A 19,173-nucleotide genomic window follows, 5' to 3' on the forward strand; every position below is an offset into this window, starting at 1 on the left:
AACACATTTTTCTCTAACCAACCAGACACATGTGCTTATCTTCTGTGTTCTGAACCTGATTTAAAAAATCACATGGGTGTAGACCTTGGGACTGTGTGGAAGCAAATTAATTACTACATTAAATTAATCTCCAGAAACCTCAGTAACTTTAGAAAGATTCTGCTGCTCCCAGAGACAAGAACCTTCACCTCCACTTTGTACTGACCACTCAGCTGTCCGACATCTGAGTGTCTCAACCAGACTATAAAGAAAAATCGCTGGATCTCACATGCCTCGCCCTGTCTCCCGCTCTCCTACAAGGAATTTAAAAAGGCTTATCAGGATTCCCCTGCCAAATCCAGGGTGTTTTGCAGCACTGACTCAATCTCACTCTTTGGGCACTTCCACAGGGGAAAACTGATTTTGACAGAGCATCGCCGTCTCTCCCTCCTACTCATCTGCAGTAATGTTGCTGCAGTGTTACCCTCTCCTAACACGCTGCTTGTCAACATGTGAAAGCCAGGAACCTCACTGTGCTCCGTTCCAGGACCTGGGGGCTTCCCTCAGAGGATTGTGTAAACCTCTATCTCTGCATGCTGCCTGGAATCAAATTCGTTTTCCATTAAAGATAGTTCTTGTTAAATGATGAGGAAGAAGAAATGAAAGGCATTGTCATCAGTGCCAACAATGTCAAATCTGTTTTTGACATGACAGTAAATTCACAATTTGTATTAGTCCTAAATATATTATTATTATTATTATTATTATTATTATTATTATTATGTATAGTATAGTATAGTATAGTATAGTATAGTATAGAATAGTAATAATAAAAATCCTGTTTTCAGTGCACTTGAGCTGCTTGAGGCTTTCCCTAGGGCACTGTACAGAGGGCACCCAGAGACACTAAAAATACACAATACACAAGAGTGCTTGACAAAATATCTTGATGTTATTATTATTATTATTATTATTATTATTATTATTATTATTATTATTATTATTATGATTACACCGATCAGCAATAACATTATGAGCACTGACAGGTGAAGTGAATAACACTGATAATCTCGTTATCATGGCACCTGTCAGTGGGTGGGATATATTAGGCAGCAAGTGAACATTTTGTCCTCAAAGTTGATGTGTTAGAAGCAGGAAAAATGGGCAAGCATAAGGATCTGAGCGACTTTGACAAGGGCCAAATTGTGATGGCTACACGACTGGGTCAGAGCATCTCCAAAGCTGCAGCTCTTGTGGGGTGTTCCCGGTCTGCAGTGGTCAGTACCTATCAAAAGTGGTCCAAGGAAGGAAAAGCGGTGAACCGGCGACAGGGTCATGGGCGGCCAAGGCTCATTGATGCACGTGGGGAGCGAAGGCTGGCCCGTGTGGTCCAATCCAACAGACGAGCTACTGTAGCTCAAATTGCTGAAAAAGTGAATGTTGGTTCTGATAGAAAGGTGTCAGAACACACAGTGCATCGCAGTTTGTTGCGTATGGGGCTGCGTAGCCGCAGACCTGTCAGGGTGCCCATGCTGACCCCTGTCCACTGCCGAAAGCACCTACAATGGGCACGTGAGCATCAGAACTGGACCACGGAGCAACGGAAGAAGGTGGCCTGGTCTGATGAATCACGAGTTCAAGGTGTTGACTTGGCCTCCAAATTCCCCAGATCTCAATCCGATCGAGCATCTGTGGGATGTGCTGGCCAAACAAGTCCGATCCATGGAGGCCCCACCTCGCAACTTACAGGACTTAAAGGATCTAATGCTAACATCTTGGTGCCAGATACCACAGCACACCTTCAGAGGTCTAGTGGAGTCCATGCCTCGATGGGTCAGGGCTGTTTTGGCGGCAAAAGGGGGACCTACACAATATTAGGCAGGTGGTCATAATGTTATGGCTGATCGGTGTATATCAATAATAGCTTAAAACAATGCCTTCACTGCTTCCCTACACTGATTTCAACATAGGCATGAAAAACCTGTACTTGTGAACCATCACCTACTGACATCTCAATGGTGACCAATACAACACAGTTGTATAAAATAAAATAAACAATATTCTATTTAAATACATACATCTTATGAACAGATTATACTATATACTATGCTGTTCTGTTGAAACCTGTGTGCAGAGGAGGCAAAGTTTCAAAACAGACATGCAATGGTTTCCAAGGAAACACTTCTGAAGCACCCATCTCACTGCAGACCATAAAGAGCTGACATCAGTGCAGCGTACGTGGTATGGAAATATATATTTATATGATATGCACAGCATTCAAAATCATCTGGACAAATTGCATATCCATATTTGTCACTACTTCTTCTTTTTTTTTTTTTCCCTGCACCGCAATCTATTGCTGAAATGATTTTCCAGTGGGAAAGAAGTGCTTTTTAAAATAGCTATTGTGTGTTTGAGCTGTTTGTGCAGATGCGCTGCGTTGGTGCTAGCGGACAGTGTCCAGGCTAACTGTGTCTAAACGATGCCTTCACAAACAGGAGGCGGCAGGGAAGAGCCCATTAATAAGTGAGGGTGTAGTAAACCGTCTTCCAGCGACGCGGGGTCCATGATCTCGCCAAAGATGGTAGCGGCGCACACGGCTTCCCATTCTTCTGCCTCGGCAGAGTGGATCATTTGCCTTGATAAAAGGTGAGTCCGACCAAATGTGTCCGTAAATAATTGCTGTGGTGCTGCTGCGGGATTATTGACTAGTTAGGACGGCTCTGATCAAGCCTCCTATTGTAAACCTGGATGCGCTTGCTCAAGCCTTCCCCCCATTGTGCCTGTGCGTTTCGCAGTTTCTGCAAATGTCGGTCCTTTTCATACAGCACCCGTTTAGTCAAACTGGCTGTAGCGGAGTTGGCACAGGAATGTTAATTATTGAAATAAACCCAGTTTCAGTCCAGATAATGTCTTGATCACACATCCGAACCGCTGCCGTATTTGGGTTGTTGAGAGAGTGGGTTGTGTTCTCCTCATATTGGTATTTCTAACATAAGAATGCAAATAATACACATCATGCTGCTCAATAGGGTGGTTTTAATGATGTATATATAAAAGAACTGTGAATCAAATGCTAAATAATTATTGCAAATGTCATCTGGTGGGGCAATGCAGCAGAATTGTGTTTGGTGCATACAATACACTTAACTTACTGGACTGGAGAATATGCCCTTTAATTTAATGCATCAATCTTCTGTCGTCAATGCATTTTGTGTTTATTAAACATTAAGCCCAAACCAACCAACAAAGCACCTGTACTACACATACATCTTGAATGTTATGAATTGCAGTATTCAAGATAACATTTAAACATAATGTATTTTGTATTGGGTTTTTCCAATTTGTTTGGTAGGACTACCATTCATTTTAAAGCCTTGATTAGTCAAACTGATTTACTGAACAAGTTCCTGCTACTATATGGTACAGGAACTTGTCTCTACTTTGATTTGCAGTACTAAATGATTATTTATATAAAACTAAACATGTATACTTTCATTCAGGGATCTTGAAATGATGGTGACTGGATTCTGGAGGTATTTTCTCAGTCTTTTCCTAGAAATTTGTTATGTTATTAAGAAAACAAGCAACAGCACTCTGCTGTTTGCATTGCACACACACCCCCCTACATCACAGTACGAGCATTTAGCATTTCTCCAGAAAGCCTCATGCAGGGACCTCAAGCTGATTTGTGTGGATGTGTGAAACAGGAGATCACAGAGCCAGTGCATGTTGTATTTATGACATAGAGAGGACTTCAAGTGGAGACCTTTTAAGACCTTTCAAGAAAACAGATACAACATGAAGATTAACTAGACATTCACCAACAGCTTGACTCATTATCCGATCAAATCAAAACACATCTTCATTATGGGTTCAGTATTCATGTTCAATAGATTGCTTCAGAGAAAGTAATGCTTTTTGTTCAGTTTTGCAGACATTACTACTAATAAATAACAATTATGTTTTGTTTTTTTCTGCATTCCTGTTATCACCATGGATATATCTTCATGGTAAAACAGTAAAGCATTAAAAATCCCAATTTTATATCACTTCTGTGATAGCTATGTAAAACCTCCCAGAGCTCCAATATAACTCATACGCTACTGGTAAGTAATGGTTAGGCATTTTAGATTTGTCTTGACTCATAACTTTGGCTGATGAATTTCAGAATTGTGTACAGATTGGTCTGTGTCACCAAGTGTATCTAGTTCATATAACTAGAATTTAAATTAATTCATCCTACTCAAATTTAAGTCTTGTCATTGTACTGTTTCATGAATCTTTGTTTCCAGAATGTAATTAAAATAAAATAAGGACAATGTCGGATCTCCTGTTAACGGGACCAGGACAGGGAAGCCGCTCAATTTGAAGGCCATATATCTACTGTCAATAAACAACATTTTACGAATAACTTTATTGTAACTGATGTATTCTAAGAAATGAATAATAGTGTGTCAGGGTGCACATCAAGGTGTTTCCCTAAATTATAAAAATGGATTTGACGTTTAAAAGATGGAGGTCTTGTTCACTGTATCTCAAAGGGCACCTGTCCTTTGGTTAACCATTAACCTTGCCATTTGTGCTTTATAAGCCTTCCTTGCCGAATGCTGCCTTTCTGAAACATTAGTCAAAGACACGATTTAAATGATGGGATGAAGCCTGTTTTATGATTTTCTCCTGGAAAATGAAGTTTCTTGCTCAGTCGGGATTCTTCTTGTGCAGTAGAATGGCTGTGACTTAATTGCAGGTAGTTTGATGCCTCTCGAAATGTCGGCCTTTCCTTGCATTCACATTGAATAAGAATGACATATTTAGCCGAATTGTTCACATGCATTGCACGATTATATAAAGCTCTGGCCTGCAGTTTATTTCTTTTAGAAGGAACCCAGAGCCATTCGGTGCTTTGTGTGCGAGGGGGCTTTCACTGCAGCGCTCAAGTGAAACGAAGGAGATGCTTTGCAGCACAGATGAGTTCAGCCTCATGCGGCTCGTTGCCTGCAGCCACACAAAACGGTACAGAGTTTACTGAATGTATTTGGCATTTATTTTGAGGGTTTACATTTACAAGGCAAACAAGATAAATCCTAACAATGCAGCATTCCACATCTCTTTTCCCTCCCTGTCTTTATTAAACAAAAAGAACAAATATTTATTATTATAATGGCTGGCTTCACAGACCTCGATTAACAGTAGTCTAGAACTACTCTACCAAAAATAACATTTGGATTGTCCATGACTAGTGCTAATTTTAGTCTTACATTAACTAAAATGATGCCTGGGCACACATTTTGTTCTAGATTAAACAGAAAGCAAAGTAAGAGATGTAAGCTTTGGTTCAGATATATAAATTAACTTGCTTGTTTTGTCCACTTTCCTTATAATATTAAGAACAGCAGCATGCATATCAAGCAAAAGTAAAAAAAACAAACAAAAAAACACATTGTTAGAGGCTAATTCCCATTAAACACAGAATCTCTCCAGCACAGCCCTGTAATTATTTTAAAAGACAGAGTTGAAAGGGCTCTGAGACCCTACTCTTATAAATGACTCCTTTTTTTTTTTCTTGTGTACACACCCTGTTGGGCTATGAGGGTTATTTTAATCTTTCACAATTTACATGTTTGGCATTTGCCACACTAATTGACAATTAACACTACTTTTGCACAGTGACAGAGTAGTCTTCACACATTATGATTTCGATCATTGTGGGAGGCGAGTCTTCTTTAAGAAGACATCTTCAGAAAGGCCGTCCTCACCGTGATGGTGATCAGAGCGGACAGGGCTGTTTTGTCTGGTTTATTTTGGTATCTTCAGAGATTAGGAATTTAAATACAGATGATAGATTATCACTGTTCCTTAGCCCCAAATACAGTTATCTCTACTTCTAAAATTGCCATAAGCATATTAACATACACTTGGTGGGAGTTGTGCCACTTCATGTATAGATGAAGACCATACTAATTTATTTTAATATTGTGTTTTCACGAGAACAAGAACAACCATGATGATTGCCTGTAATTCCATATTGTGATGTGGGTGAATTGCTTTGGATAAAGACTAATCTACTACTATTACCACTACTTATAACAATAATAATGTGATGCACTGCTCACTAGATTACAAACCAATGAGATTATTTCTAATCCAAATATCATTCTCAGGATTACTGCATGGTAGTGAATCATAGATTTGATGGGATCAGCCTTTGACCTCTCTGGCATACAGTACTGTGTGATCAGGAATATCTAGTTGGGCTGTCCGGGACTTCTGTCTGTCACTTGCATAGATTTATGTTTCTGGTCAGGATTTAAATGTCACAGATTGACCTTGCTTGACTAATACTGGACCATATGGGTGTACAGAGAATATCGCTGTTATTGCAAGGGGATGTATTGATGAAGAAACTAAGCTTGCTGTTAATGACCACTTTAGAGATGAAGATGGCATATTTGTATGAATTTGTTCTTGCAAAACTGCGGTGGCAGGAAAAACGGTCATATCTCACGAGTACTTCAGAAATGTTATAATGTTTTTTTGCACAGACGACAGATTATTCATTCCAAGAAGCTCGTGTTAGCAAGGATACACTTTGTATTCTAGAGAGAGCATGACAAATATAGTCATTTGGATGGATATGAATCTTTAGAACCACTCATTATAGAAACAGAATCTGTGAATCGGTTAGTTAAAGAATAACACATCAATTCTTCTTAATTTAACAAAACAGATGTAACAATTGAATCAGAGCTGATTACTTGATGGCTGGAACAGAAATATTTTAGGTTGAGAAATCCTTAGGTAATTTACAACAATTAAGACCGACAGTACAACAATATGGAACTGTCAATGGTCCAGATTAAATCAATTTCACATTGTTGGCATAAAGTGTCTGCAGTCATTCATTTTAAGATGGTATGTTTTGCCTAGTTGTATAATAATTGTATTTTAACCTGTATTTAGTATTTTGATTGTATTTTGTTTATCTTGCTGCTTAGCTTTGTCATAACTACGAAATTTTCTTTTGTGTGCATGGTTTATTTTCTACCTTTATATAACTGTCTTAGTGCTGTGCATTAATGTTTAATAAGTACTATATTTCATCATCACAGCAAACAGGGAGTGTATGAAGCCTTAGGCCTTTAGAAAGAAAGTCGCTTTCCTCACAAATATGTATAATGCATTGGCTGGCTTCATAGTATTTTTACATTGGTATTATGGGAACCTCAGTTAGATAATAGAATAAAAAGCTAAATCTGGTTTATGGCACGTACACACTTTGCTGCCCTTTTCTGAGCAGACCATAGGTAATTATTATTATTTTTTTTACATTTATTTAAGAGAAAATGGGTTGGTGGACAAATAAGTAAATACTACGGCCAGTAGGTAGGTGGTAACTTGGTAGGTTGTGTGTCTTAAGTTATTATGTCATATGATAAATCCTCCTGGACCAAATCTTACCTACTACCTACCTTATCATTAGCCCAACAATATCCAGTACCACAACCCTAGCGAAGACCAAAATTTGAAACACACTCAATTCACAACTCAGTCTGTTTGTCTATCCAAGTAGAAATACAACCCTAAGCCTAGTGGAAATCTGTTATCTGGGAAACCTGACCCTATCCTTAATCTGAACCCTGAATAATTCCAATATGACCATAAGCACAAGTTAATTTTTACATTTAAATAGTAAAATAGTAAAATAGTGCATGTAAACTATGAATAATCTAATAATAGGATTATCAGCACATTGACAGTAGGAGAAATAGGTTATCTATGAACAAGTACTGTAGATGTGGGTGGATAATTGACCCAGCGGTCAGTAAGAGAGCCCTCTGTAGCATGATCAGATGAAAGGATTTGTCAGAGCTGGTGGAGGTGGTGCTGAGGAGAGTGAGTCCTGGCCCTGGGGGAAGGTCAGTGTCTCATAGCAGTCTTTCGGCACAGTGGGGAGCTGATGCAGAGCTGCCAGCTTCTAGCCACAGTCTCAGGACAGCCGAGGAAGGAGAATAAAAATAGACTGCCTTAGCTGTGATGGCTCTTGGTTCAGGCGCAAGGCCTATACAATGCTGGCTCAAACCATGGCTTACAAGTACAACCAACAGATCTGCACATTTTAATGCAGGTCTCTGGTAGGAAGATGGAGTGCAATGCAATAAACAACCATTCACCTGTCTAAGCTCTATGGCAGGAGGTTCTCCATCACTTTCTTTACAAGCTGTATATCAAACCTGCAATTTGTCAGTGTGTTTAAATGTTTCAGGAATAAAACAATTAACTCACTGACTGTCTTTTCCTTTATCTTTGTCTTTGTAGGCCGTCAGAGCGCTCTGGCGAGGATGTGGACATCATCTTTGCCCGTCTGAAAGATGTAAAGGCTTTTGAAAAGTTTCACCCAAACTTGCTCCAGCAAATCTGTCTTTGCGGATTTTATGAAAACCTGGAGAAAGGAATCACGTGTAGGTCACTTTATATTTCCTATACTGCACAGAAAATGCCTTTTAACAAACAATTTCTTTTGTAAAACAAATTATACATATACAGTAGTTTTAATGCATTTGGATGATTGATTAGTTTCAGGTCACACTGTTTAGAAAAAGATAGAAGAATTAACAGAGGACGTTTGGGTCAATGCTCTTAAGAAATATTTTTTCAATTAAGTGGTTATATCTAATTAAGTAAAGGACTTTAAAAGGAAAACCCATTTGTGTGGTATATGCATGACCCAGTAATACAAGCACAGCTAAAAATTACGCATATTTTATTAATACAAGAAAAGCTTTTTCTTATTTCACTATAAGTAAACATTAAAAAAGGGGCATCAGGCCAAATCACTTCACTGACCACCCTGTCAATTGCAATATATAATTCCAATATAATATTTGTTTATTTGAGAGAGGATTATTCCTTCTGTGTAATACAACCCTCCTTCACATATTGTGTTTTTAATTTCTGATTGATAGGTGATTGATGTCAAGTTTTAATTTAGTGTGTGCTTTCCCATACTTCAATACAAAAGTGATGTAGACTTTATTAAAACATAAATAATGCTTTCACCAGTTTAAACTTTAATCATGGCTCTTCTTCTCTCCGGACCCTTCTGTACATCACTTATGGAGTGGAAGTCTGGTTGTAATACTGAACTTGTTGGTTGGTAATTGAGTATATGTATATATAAATAAATGTCATAATGCTGTGGGCTGCTGTGCCGCTCTGATTATGTTTTCCTGATGTTTTCATTGTCAGTGTATCGTCAGGGTGATATTGGGACCAGCTGGTATGCCGTTCTCTCAGGCTCGCTTGATGTCAAAGTGTCTGAGACAGCCAACCACCAGGTAAAAACATGCAGGGATTCTAAATATATTTATCTGCTGTATTTTCGTTTGCATTTGCAGAAATATGTCCAATCATATTGTTTTTAAATGAGGATGTTTAATGTTATAATAACTACTGAACAAAGCACCCAGCCTGTTTTTCTTTTTTACCAACAGAAATATAATGGAAGTCATGAGAGACAGATATATGACAACAGAAAGGTGGCCGGCAAAAATCAGTAGATGTAATGTCCTGTCATTTTGCTTATTGTATAATGTAACAGTGTATACATTTGGTACATTGAGTTTGTAGCAGCAGATTGTTTTCCACTGAAAACTGTTTGCTGAGCTGTCATCCCTGGGACTGGAGCTTTATTGTCTGATCACAAATACGTGCAGTGCTGAAAGAATCTATTACACTTCCCCAATTGCTTTATTGATTATTTTACACAAAGTGCATTAACAGTATGGATACAATATCCAGCAACTGGAGATAAAAGCGTTCAAATATACGGTGCCTAGTTACCCCACGTTCGTGATGAATGAACAGCTTTGAGTCTTAAAGATTTACAGTAATGCTGCTTTTACTCCAAGGAGATCTGTTTTTTTGTTATGAATGGAGTCAATCACTTATTTCATAAAGACTTCAAAATGTCAGAGATAACACCAGTAAAAAGCAAATCTTCAATTGCAGCTTAAGGCCAGGTCTCGCCCGCTTCTTGCACTTCTGATTCTTTTGAATTGGGATCCAGAGGGATTGTGGGTATCACTATCTAGTCTAATGTTATTGACACTGTTTGCTATTATAAGGCAAGGTAATTGTACTCTGTAAAGGTTCTACTATAACATTTTATCGTAGTCTGAAAAAAAAATGATATAATTGTTATGCTTCAGTTTGTTTTTGACCCTGCTGCATTGTCTGGCATTAACATATTAAACATCTATTATGACAGGGTTTTAAGTGCCTATATGGAGATTAAATAATAAATTTGACCTTAAACAAATTTTGAGTATTAAAGACATAAGCATATTCTACTTCATCCTCTTTTGTGTTTTAGATTCTCCACTAACCTTGGAGACTTCAAAAGCAATTTGGTGTGATTATCTAAACAGCATTTGGTTCATCTTTTTATGCAAACTAATTTGAATTTTTGGAGTGGCTCTTGTACCTGCAAATTTGAATCTAATGTGTGAATATAATGTGCAGTGTTCTTATATTGTCTGCTGCGCTGGGGACTTCATTGACTGAGTCCCACGTTTCAAGAGGTTCTTGTGGATGAATATTTTAAAATTAATAAGCATATTTTAATTGTTGAAGTCCCCTCCCACCATACAGAACATAGCTTTTATGGTGGAAAACAATCAATCTTTTTGTTTTCTTTGCACGTAAAGGATGCAGTCACTATTTGTACTCTGGGGATTGGAACAGCGTTCGGCGAATCCATCCTCGATAACACGCCTCGCCACGCCACCATCGTTACCAGGGAGTACAGCGAGCTGCTACGCATCGAACAGAGGGAGTTCAAATCCCTCTGGGAGGTAAGCTGTGAACTGCCTGTCGTTGGTGCTATATTAGGTTTTCAGATGTGTTATTCGAGAGGGAGATGAGAATTTACTTACTATGTTGAATTAACACAAACAGGGAACACCTGAGGTCATCTGAAGTGTCTACATCAGTAGAGGATTGGCCAGTAATGCGTGTTTAAAGCACAGCCAAGCATGTTTAAGGAGCTTTAACTGTTTATTAACGGGGCTGAGAGGACACATTTTACTATATTATGTTATGCAAGCCTAAAAGCAACCCTAACCTTCATAAAAGTAAGGTAGCTACATTACTTATAGTGATACTCTTAAAACAACCTCAGTAAATCTAGGTAGTAACCTTCTCCCATTTCTCTAATTAAAGTCATTGGCACATTTTTTGATCAATTGTGTCGTAAACATCTGAATCGTTATTTAATACAGAGATAACAATGAATTTGCATAATACGTTAATAATCTTTAGACTGAACTGTCACATTGTGCTGCAGTGCCAGACTGAGAATCTTGATATCATGCAACAGAAATGTCCAACCAGCATGATGTGGTCAGCACCAAGAACAAAAGTGGCATGAATAAATAATTCAAATATATTTAAATTAAATATATTTCTACGAGAATACAACAACTCTATGCATATGTTTATATAGATACATACATTAGTTTGCTGTGTTCATTTTGTAGCTAGTTCAGAAAATGAGCGGTTTGCCCTCTGCTGGTTAAAATCTGCGATGTAGATGAAAATACAGAAAATTACATTTCTTATTCTCAAAGTATAAGCATGTCAGTTAAGTTGTCTTTGGATTGCTCTTAAATTAAAACCTTTGTACTATTACCTGAATTTGAACAAGGACATATTAAATCACATCATCACTGCAAATAATCAGTACTTTTACATAAGTTGAGTTGATAACTAAAAAATGAGCCTCAAAAGTTCTTTGTCTCAATTGGGAAATACAGATTTGTCTTTCGGTGGTTTGTTGGGAATAGTTTTTAAATGCCTTTGATCACAATAGTCTGTCAGCCACGTTGTTAAGATTTGAGGTTGGGTTGGAAAACCTGCTGTTTTGAATGGTCACACTTTTCAGACATATCTTTTTATAATACTTCACCCAATTAGTTGCGTTTGATGTAAATTGTCTACATTTTTGTGTACTTCACTATGTAAATTTGCACTTCGAAAGTATACAGCTCGAATAATCCAGTTGTTTTAGTGGAAAGGTAAATTTACCTTTTGTAAAGGTAATAGATACACATTTTTTTGTTTGTCTATCATATATATATCATTGCTTCTTCTTTAAAATCACCCAGAAGACAAGTATAATTTGTGCAATTTTAATCTTGAATTTAATTATTATTATTGTGATGTTAGATTCCCACGAGTATTATGCTATGTAATCCTAGAAATTTTCACTGGAGGGCAATGTTTCTCTCATCCAAAAAATGGTCCAGCTTAACAGTTCGTTCCCATCACCAGCATGATAATACTGTACTATTACTAGTATTAGAGCTACTACCTAGACTGTTGAATTGAAAGGCAAGAGATTTCAGTTCAGGGCTGGGTAGATTTTACTAGTTCACTTGTAACTGTTTGGTATCTGTGCCTCTGAATCTGTTAAAGACAAATCCAAAACATGTATGCAGTGTTGTTTAATGGGTATGGATGTACATTTCCTCCCTAGTTTCATACATCAGTCTGACCAGCAGTTAGTACCAGTGAAGTGTATTTGTGGTGGTGGTGTTGTTGCAATTACAAAAGGGAGGGGCGCATTGTAAGGAATAAGAGCATGGAAGAAAAGTGATATAGTCAGTTTATCTCTAGTTTTATGTTTGCCTCCCACTGGTGACAAAAGGGGGAAAAACAGGCAGACAAAAAGAAGAAATTACATTTATTGATGTTTTTTAATAAAATGTGATGTTTTATTGGCACTGATGCTTCATGAACTATGTACACTTAATACAACAGCATTAGACTGTGTTCTTCTCTCAAAAGGACCTTGCATACATGAATGGGCATTAGCCATGTAAGTTTGTTTGTCCTTCAGAAAGCTTGATTTGGATCATTGTGTTGACAGAGATACGAAAGGGGTCGACCCAGGCAGGGATCTCAGAATGCCCACCGAGGCAGTAGAATCCGGAGACCGCAGATGGTACTTTTTGGTAATCTGCGGGATCGGGACTGCAGTAAACTATGGTTTGCAAACACGCTAGTCTAGATGCTACTGTAATTATTTTCCCTGGCAGATGGGAGTTCTTTGAAGTGAGTACCCGTGGAGGAGGAGGGGCAATGATTAGCAGAGCGGCTGGAGATAATGTTCCTTCGGCTCACATCCTTTCCTGCTGCCCTGCTGTCCCCACTCTGACAGGAAGGGAGTGAAAACTGCTGGGTGATGACACTTTGTCTGGAGGGCTTTTTCTTCGTGTAGGGACTGTTTAGATTTCTTGAAAAGCTTGCCAACATCAGGTTTCCTCTGGGGTGACTGGGATAAGGAATGGGTGGTGTGCTGGCTGTTCTGAAAGCAAAAAGAGCGGACGCATCTCTAGGTTGTCTGCTCAGTGTGGGAGCTGAACAATTATCAGGTTGGTCTGAGATTTGGTTTTCCATTCATCTTGCTTTTATTAGTGCAATTATGCAAAGTTTATAATTGCCTTATGGTTTGATAAGTGTGATGTATTCTTTGTGAAGTACTTTGAATTAATTTAAAGCGTCACGACTCGAGAGGGAGGCAAGATGTGTCTGAATTAAATTGAATAAGGTGTCTGCCTTTTTATGAAATTATTAAAAAAGTTTTTGTAGGCTGTCATGATGAACACTTTCCTGACATTTTTGTAGACCAAGTACATTGTACTCATATGACAATTATACCATTACAACTTATTTTAAATGAATGAGATCTGATTAAAAATCCTCAAAGGCTTACATAGGCACTTTATTCAAGGGAGTTCAGCTGGGACTGTTGTGTGGATTTGTTCTGAAATTCAACTTTTTATTTTTATTTTGAAGTGAATAATGAATTTTGTGTGAATGAATGAGTCATTGCAACTTATTTCAATTACCGAGTATGAGATGAAAACACTTATGCTATCTGTTAACTTGAACATCTTAAGATACTTCAATCAAATCACAGTGCATCTCATTAAAACAAATAACACTTTCGTATTAAAATTGGCTTCATCTATGATTTGGTATACATTTTGTGTAGAGTCTTTGCATTTTGTATTTTATTTGAGTTGTTTTAATACCATAACTGCACATGGAGGAATTCTCTCTCCAGGGCTGTTGAAAGGTTGGTCACAGGAAAGTTTTTAGAAATTGTCCTAAATGTCAGTGATTTCTGGGGGCACAGGTGTGTATTACACTCCACCTGCCCAAACAAAACTAAAATATCTTCTTTGTGCATTTACTATATAAAACAAGTAATCAGGGGTACAAATATGACCTGTTTCTACTGTATGTGCCTAATGCCAAGTTTTACTACACAGTTGCTAGCTTGTCCACAGGGCTTGTCACACTATTGTCAACCCAATCTCCCTAAGGTGCTATGCCTCGTTTTAGAAAGTGAATTGGACAGTATAATAATTAAGCTATTGCTGACACATTCTTCTTTTTACCTCACCTTTTGCTTTAAAACCTCTAGATCCTGTTTATAAATCATGCATATTCATTTATGAAGCTGCTGCTTTAACACTGGGATTGCTAAAATGATTCAACTTTAGCACAATCCCACCCATGAAGAAATACATTTGTCATTTCAATTAGTAACTTGTGGAATATTTCACAGCTGTTAACTTAATAACAGGCAGCACCAGTGAGTGTTCAAAACAATCTCTTTATTGCTTGCAATTGCTTTAGTCAATGCCCAGGGAGGCTGTAAGCATTAAGAGACATATGTGAATCTCTCTCCTCTTGCCTTTTGTTTCCTGTGTGCTCATAAGGATTATTGTAGTGACATCCAACAGACTGTGAGTAGTTACACAATGTGTGTCAATTACTTTGTATGAGCCAATATGAGTTGAATCATTCATGTTCAAAGGAACTGAGTCTTTCCCCCATATAAACCATATTCTTGCTGCTGACTTTGTAAATCACAAGTATCAGTGTACGTGATAATCCTGTGGAACATTGAAACAATGCCTGGAGACAAAAATAAATACATGCATTAATAAATAAATGTCAATGTAACCTTGCGTCATGCATTCTGGAGATCCTTCCCAATAACTTTGAAAATGTGTGTAAAACATAATTGAATTTAACGCTTCAACCGGTTCTACCAGTTTGGAATTAACAAAAATATGCAATGTGAATTTAAAGTACATTTTCAAAGTCATTGCCAAAAATAGTAGTGTATCACATGACATAATGACATATGTTGATATGATATTTCCATTATTATTAGTCCTAACCGAACACCTTAACCTTCACCTTAAATTGTGTAGGTCCCCATTGGTCTGTTTCGGTTCAGTTTGCATTATGTAAGTTTGCCTGTCAGTACATAATCATAGCTATGCACTGACATGGTATTATGTGCTTGAGTCTTGCAAAATCTTGCAGAAACAGGAGTCTGTATATGGAAGAGATCTTTGACGACGCAGGCCCAGGAACATTGTGAAAGCAGTAGCAGCCATTTATTAATTTATCTCAAGAGCTTTTACATAGAGTTCCTGTCTTCTGTCATAAAAGCTCCACTGGATATTTTTTCCAAGACAGATGTGGGGAAAAGCATTGATGAAAAATAACCTGTATGTATATATCAGTCTGCTAGGTGTCTACTAACCAGTAACTATAGTGCATAATGCCTGAGGTCTTACGCCTTTAACACTGTGAGTGTTGAGATGAGTCACTCACTTTATAAGGGTGAGTGAATTTCGCCAAAGTCCTATTTTGAGAAAGCTTCCGTTTCATTCAGTTTTGAATCGCACTGATTATCGTAGGCACCTCTGACTGTTCATCTGAACTGCTCACAAATTAACTATGCATAGGTTTTATGAAAGCAAACCGTTTCCAATGTTTCATTACATTGTATTACACTTCAATATGTGGTTGGCTTAAATACTGAATATCCCAGGCAGTGATTGGTGTTAAGGTAATCGTTGGTGTTTTATGATTTTAGCAACCACAGTAGTGATAGTGATTGATGAAAGTAGTATCTATAAACCAAACCCTGTGGTGCTACCGTGTGAGGGTTTTTAGTAGTAAAGTAGTAAAAACTATATTATTGTGCCTTGACATTGGTTACAACAAGTGGAATGACTTTTGTTCTAGTTGCTAATGGCCACAATATGTGCAGACCCTCTTCCTAATTTCAGTACATAATTTTTATGGTATTATATTATACTATATTTTCTCGATTTGAATTTTTTCTAAACATCCACATTTCAATATTTACCATAATAGTGGGTTTTATGGCAATTTTTGCATGCTGAACTGGAGAACAGGGAATATGATAGTGAGATGATCTAAAGTCATGTTGACCGAGTCTGCACCAGTGGAAATAAAGCATTGGATCAGCCAAATTGATTTTAAGTATACTAAAATCATTATTCACAGAACACATTCATTTTGGAGTAAAAGCATGTTTTTCAGTAATGCGTGCATTTCAAATTCTCTGTGTTTTTAAATAGAAAATCAAAGAAATGAGGAGAGCAATCCCCTCTCCCTCAGCCCTCTGGGGTTACAGAGGTGATTATGTAAAGCACGATTTTCCTCCACTCCAACAGCACTCAAGCTTCAGAGCCAAGTATTGTGTTCAAGGAGAGGTTCAAGTAAAATCACTTAATCACATGCAGTAATTATGGCTTTCTGGGTGATAAAAGATGTTTTAAGATGCTATTTAGTGATCGAGTTGGGGTGAAGTGAAGGGTTATGGTTTGAGTTAAGGTTTAGATGTACAATTGAAATTGGGGTAATGCTTAGTTTTAGATCTGTGACTGCTGTACATGTGCATAAAATAATGTTCCCTAGCCAAGGACAAATCTTTCAGAGCAATGCAAATGGTAACTGCAGAGTCCACAAAGACATCTTTCAACACCGTATTGACAACCTTGGCCACAGTGTACAGCTGTCCCAAATATTAAACCTGATGGGACATTTTGTATTGATTTTAGAAGCAACTGAAACAGTTAAGAGGAAGCAGGATTTGACAAAGAGACGCCTCAAGTGATCTTCATTTGGTCCAGCTCTACAACGTCTGGGGAATTCAGACTAAAATACAGTCCGCTTCTGAGAATACAGGATGTATGCAATGAAAGAGTACACTATGGTAAACACAGACAACAAAGAGAAACAGTGTGTATCTTTTACTTTTGTTAACAGAGATTAGCTGGGAAGATGCAACCATTTTTTTATTGTACTTAATTTGCTGTGGATCATAATTTGTGGGACATTATGCCTAGATGGCTGTTCATGCATGGTGCAGATTTTTCATAACATATTTAAATGTAAAACCACGTGGCAGCAGTTAGAGGTTCAGAAAATGCAAAACTATACTTCTATTAGCACTATCCTGTGATAGAGAGGTTACCCAAAAGCACTGGTATGTGTGGATGAAAGCTATTGATGCTTTCTTGTAAAAGCCATTATTCAACATCTCCAGTTTATATAACTGGTTCATTACATTTTTATTACAGTCTGTTCTGCACCCCTGTTAACATGTGAGTTCATTTAAAGAGAGAAGTTGGCCCTCTAAATGCAAAGAACCTCATTAATAATAAAAGTTGTACCTGCCATGAAATCAGACTCCTAGAGCCACATCACGTCATCATTGCTTTAGCTTCCACACACGAGCGTTCACTTTAAAAATGTTTTTGGTAATGAAACAGTAAATGCTAAAATAGAACAAGGCTGAGAGGCATGCCTGTAAACAAAGGAGCCGATGACATTAAAGACAATGGAGTAGCTGACACAAAGAGAGAGAGTGCTTCGCTGGGTCATTTTTATTATTTACATTTACATTATTTACTGCATGTGGAAGGTCTTTTTCCTTGTACATATTTCAGGCAGTAGTTGCTTTTTGTTTTGGAGAAACAGATGCAGAAATATTGTTTTCCCCGCTGTTTGAAGTTATAGATGGAGTACGTCTTCATACTGAATGTAGGCCTTATGTTTACAAGACCACACAGCTTGGCATCGGGCCATTATGTAATGCTGACTGCTAATTGTTTACAGCAGCACAAGTCCAGTGTGATCAGGATTTATGACTTTCTTTTCAAGTGTGTGTCATGTCTGGGCCACTTCATGAATACAGGGTGACAGTGAAGGTCTCGCAAAGAAGATAATCTACAGTTTAATCTATCCAGGAATCACCAATCAGCTTTACGTAACGAGACATCATGCAGTTTCTCCTTCTGATAATATTAATGATAACAGTTCCTAGCCTTTGCCTCAGATAGTTCGGAAAGCTTGGAGATCAAATTGGAGAAAGAGTGTCTGTTCCAGCAGAGAAAATACTTAATGAGACTTATATTTTGTATTATTTGTATCTTACTGTATGTCCCCAACTGGGTCTGGCGTCATGCTGTTGTGACCTTGTTGCAATGAAGCCCTGCCAGTCTTGTCTGTCAGGAAGTGGATGCTCAGTGAACACGATTACAGCCACGTTCAGCCAGCAAACCCAACGCCACCTGATCCCACATCCACAGTCTTTCAGTGTGTGTGTGGGGGGGGTGTCTCTCTGTCCCTTCCTTGCAGCTGCTTCAATGTTTCACTCAGTATAATGCAGTGCTGAGAAAAACTGATTTTTGTTTGCTTAGACAGACCAATAATGAGGAGAAATATGACAGTTAAGTTGATAATAGTTTAAGCCCTGTGCATTGAAAACAAATTATGTTTTATAAACTGTGTGTATATTCAAATATCTAAGTAATGATCTGGATTTGGAATGTGTAGATAGCTCTGTTACTCTATAAGCTAAGAATACGTGTTTGATTTATTTATGTATCTGTTCTTTCACTACCACTGTGTGAATGGTTGCACTGCCATGTCAGTTTTAGATGAGAAGCGAACACACACACAGATCCCTTGACGGCTCCTCTGCTATGGACATCCATGCCTGAAGAAGCACTCTTACTGTGGTCTGTATCTGTAGTCCTGTTTCAGTCACAAACTAGTTAACTGGTTTTCCCTGTGATAGGACTGGGCTGTTCATGAACAAATTCAGGGTGTTTTTGGAAACACCCCCAAAAAACATCTGCACAAACTGGGTATGTTGTATGGGGATATGTATAAAATAATATGATGATAATCTATTTAAATACAAATACTGCAAGCCTGTTGCACAGCATTACATTTAAAAATGAGTAGTCGTTACAATATTAGTAGTGAAGGTTGTTGTTGTGGTGA

The 19,173-nt window shown here is 37.9% G+C and overlaps 1 protein-coding gene across 3 annotated transcripts in view; it reads left to right on the top strand.

Annotated features, from left to right (window-relative positions):
• The first annotated feature begins 2,208 nt into the window (after positions 1-2,208).
• rapgef4a (Rap guanine nucleotide exchange factor 4a) overlaps positions 2,209-19,173 on the top strand; it is a 51,254-nt gene continuing 34,289 nt past the window's right edge. For 2 of the 3 annotated variants that reach the window (XM_066687929.1, XM_066687930.1), the window contains exons 1-4: positions 2,209-2,628; positions 8,299-8,441; positions 9,229-9,317; positions 10,689-10,835. In XM_066687929.1, the coding sequence (XP_066544026.1) occupies positions 2,546-2,628; positions 8,299-8,441; positions 9,229-9,317; positions 10,689-10,835 (462 nt within the window). In that variant the 5' untranslated portion in view covers positions 2,209-2,545. Of the gene's footprint in view, positions 2,629-8,298; positions 8,442-9,228; positions 9,318-10,688; positions 10,836-13,163; positions 13,416-19,173 lie in introns of those variants that run through there. The other variant, XM_066687931.1, reaches the window with a different exon arrangement.

This window comes from Amia ocellicauda, chromosome 16 (genome assembly GCF_036373705.1).
Source record: "Amia ocellicauda isolate fAmiCal2 chromosome 16, fAmiCal2.hap1, whole genome shotgun sequence".
In the NCBI taxonomy this organism is placed as follows: Eukaryota; Metazoa; Chordata; class Actinopteri; order Amiiformes; family Amiidae; genus Amia; species Amia ocellicauda.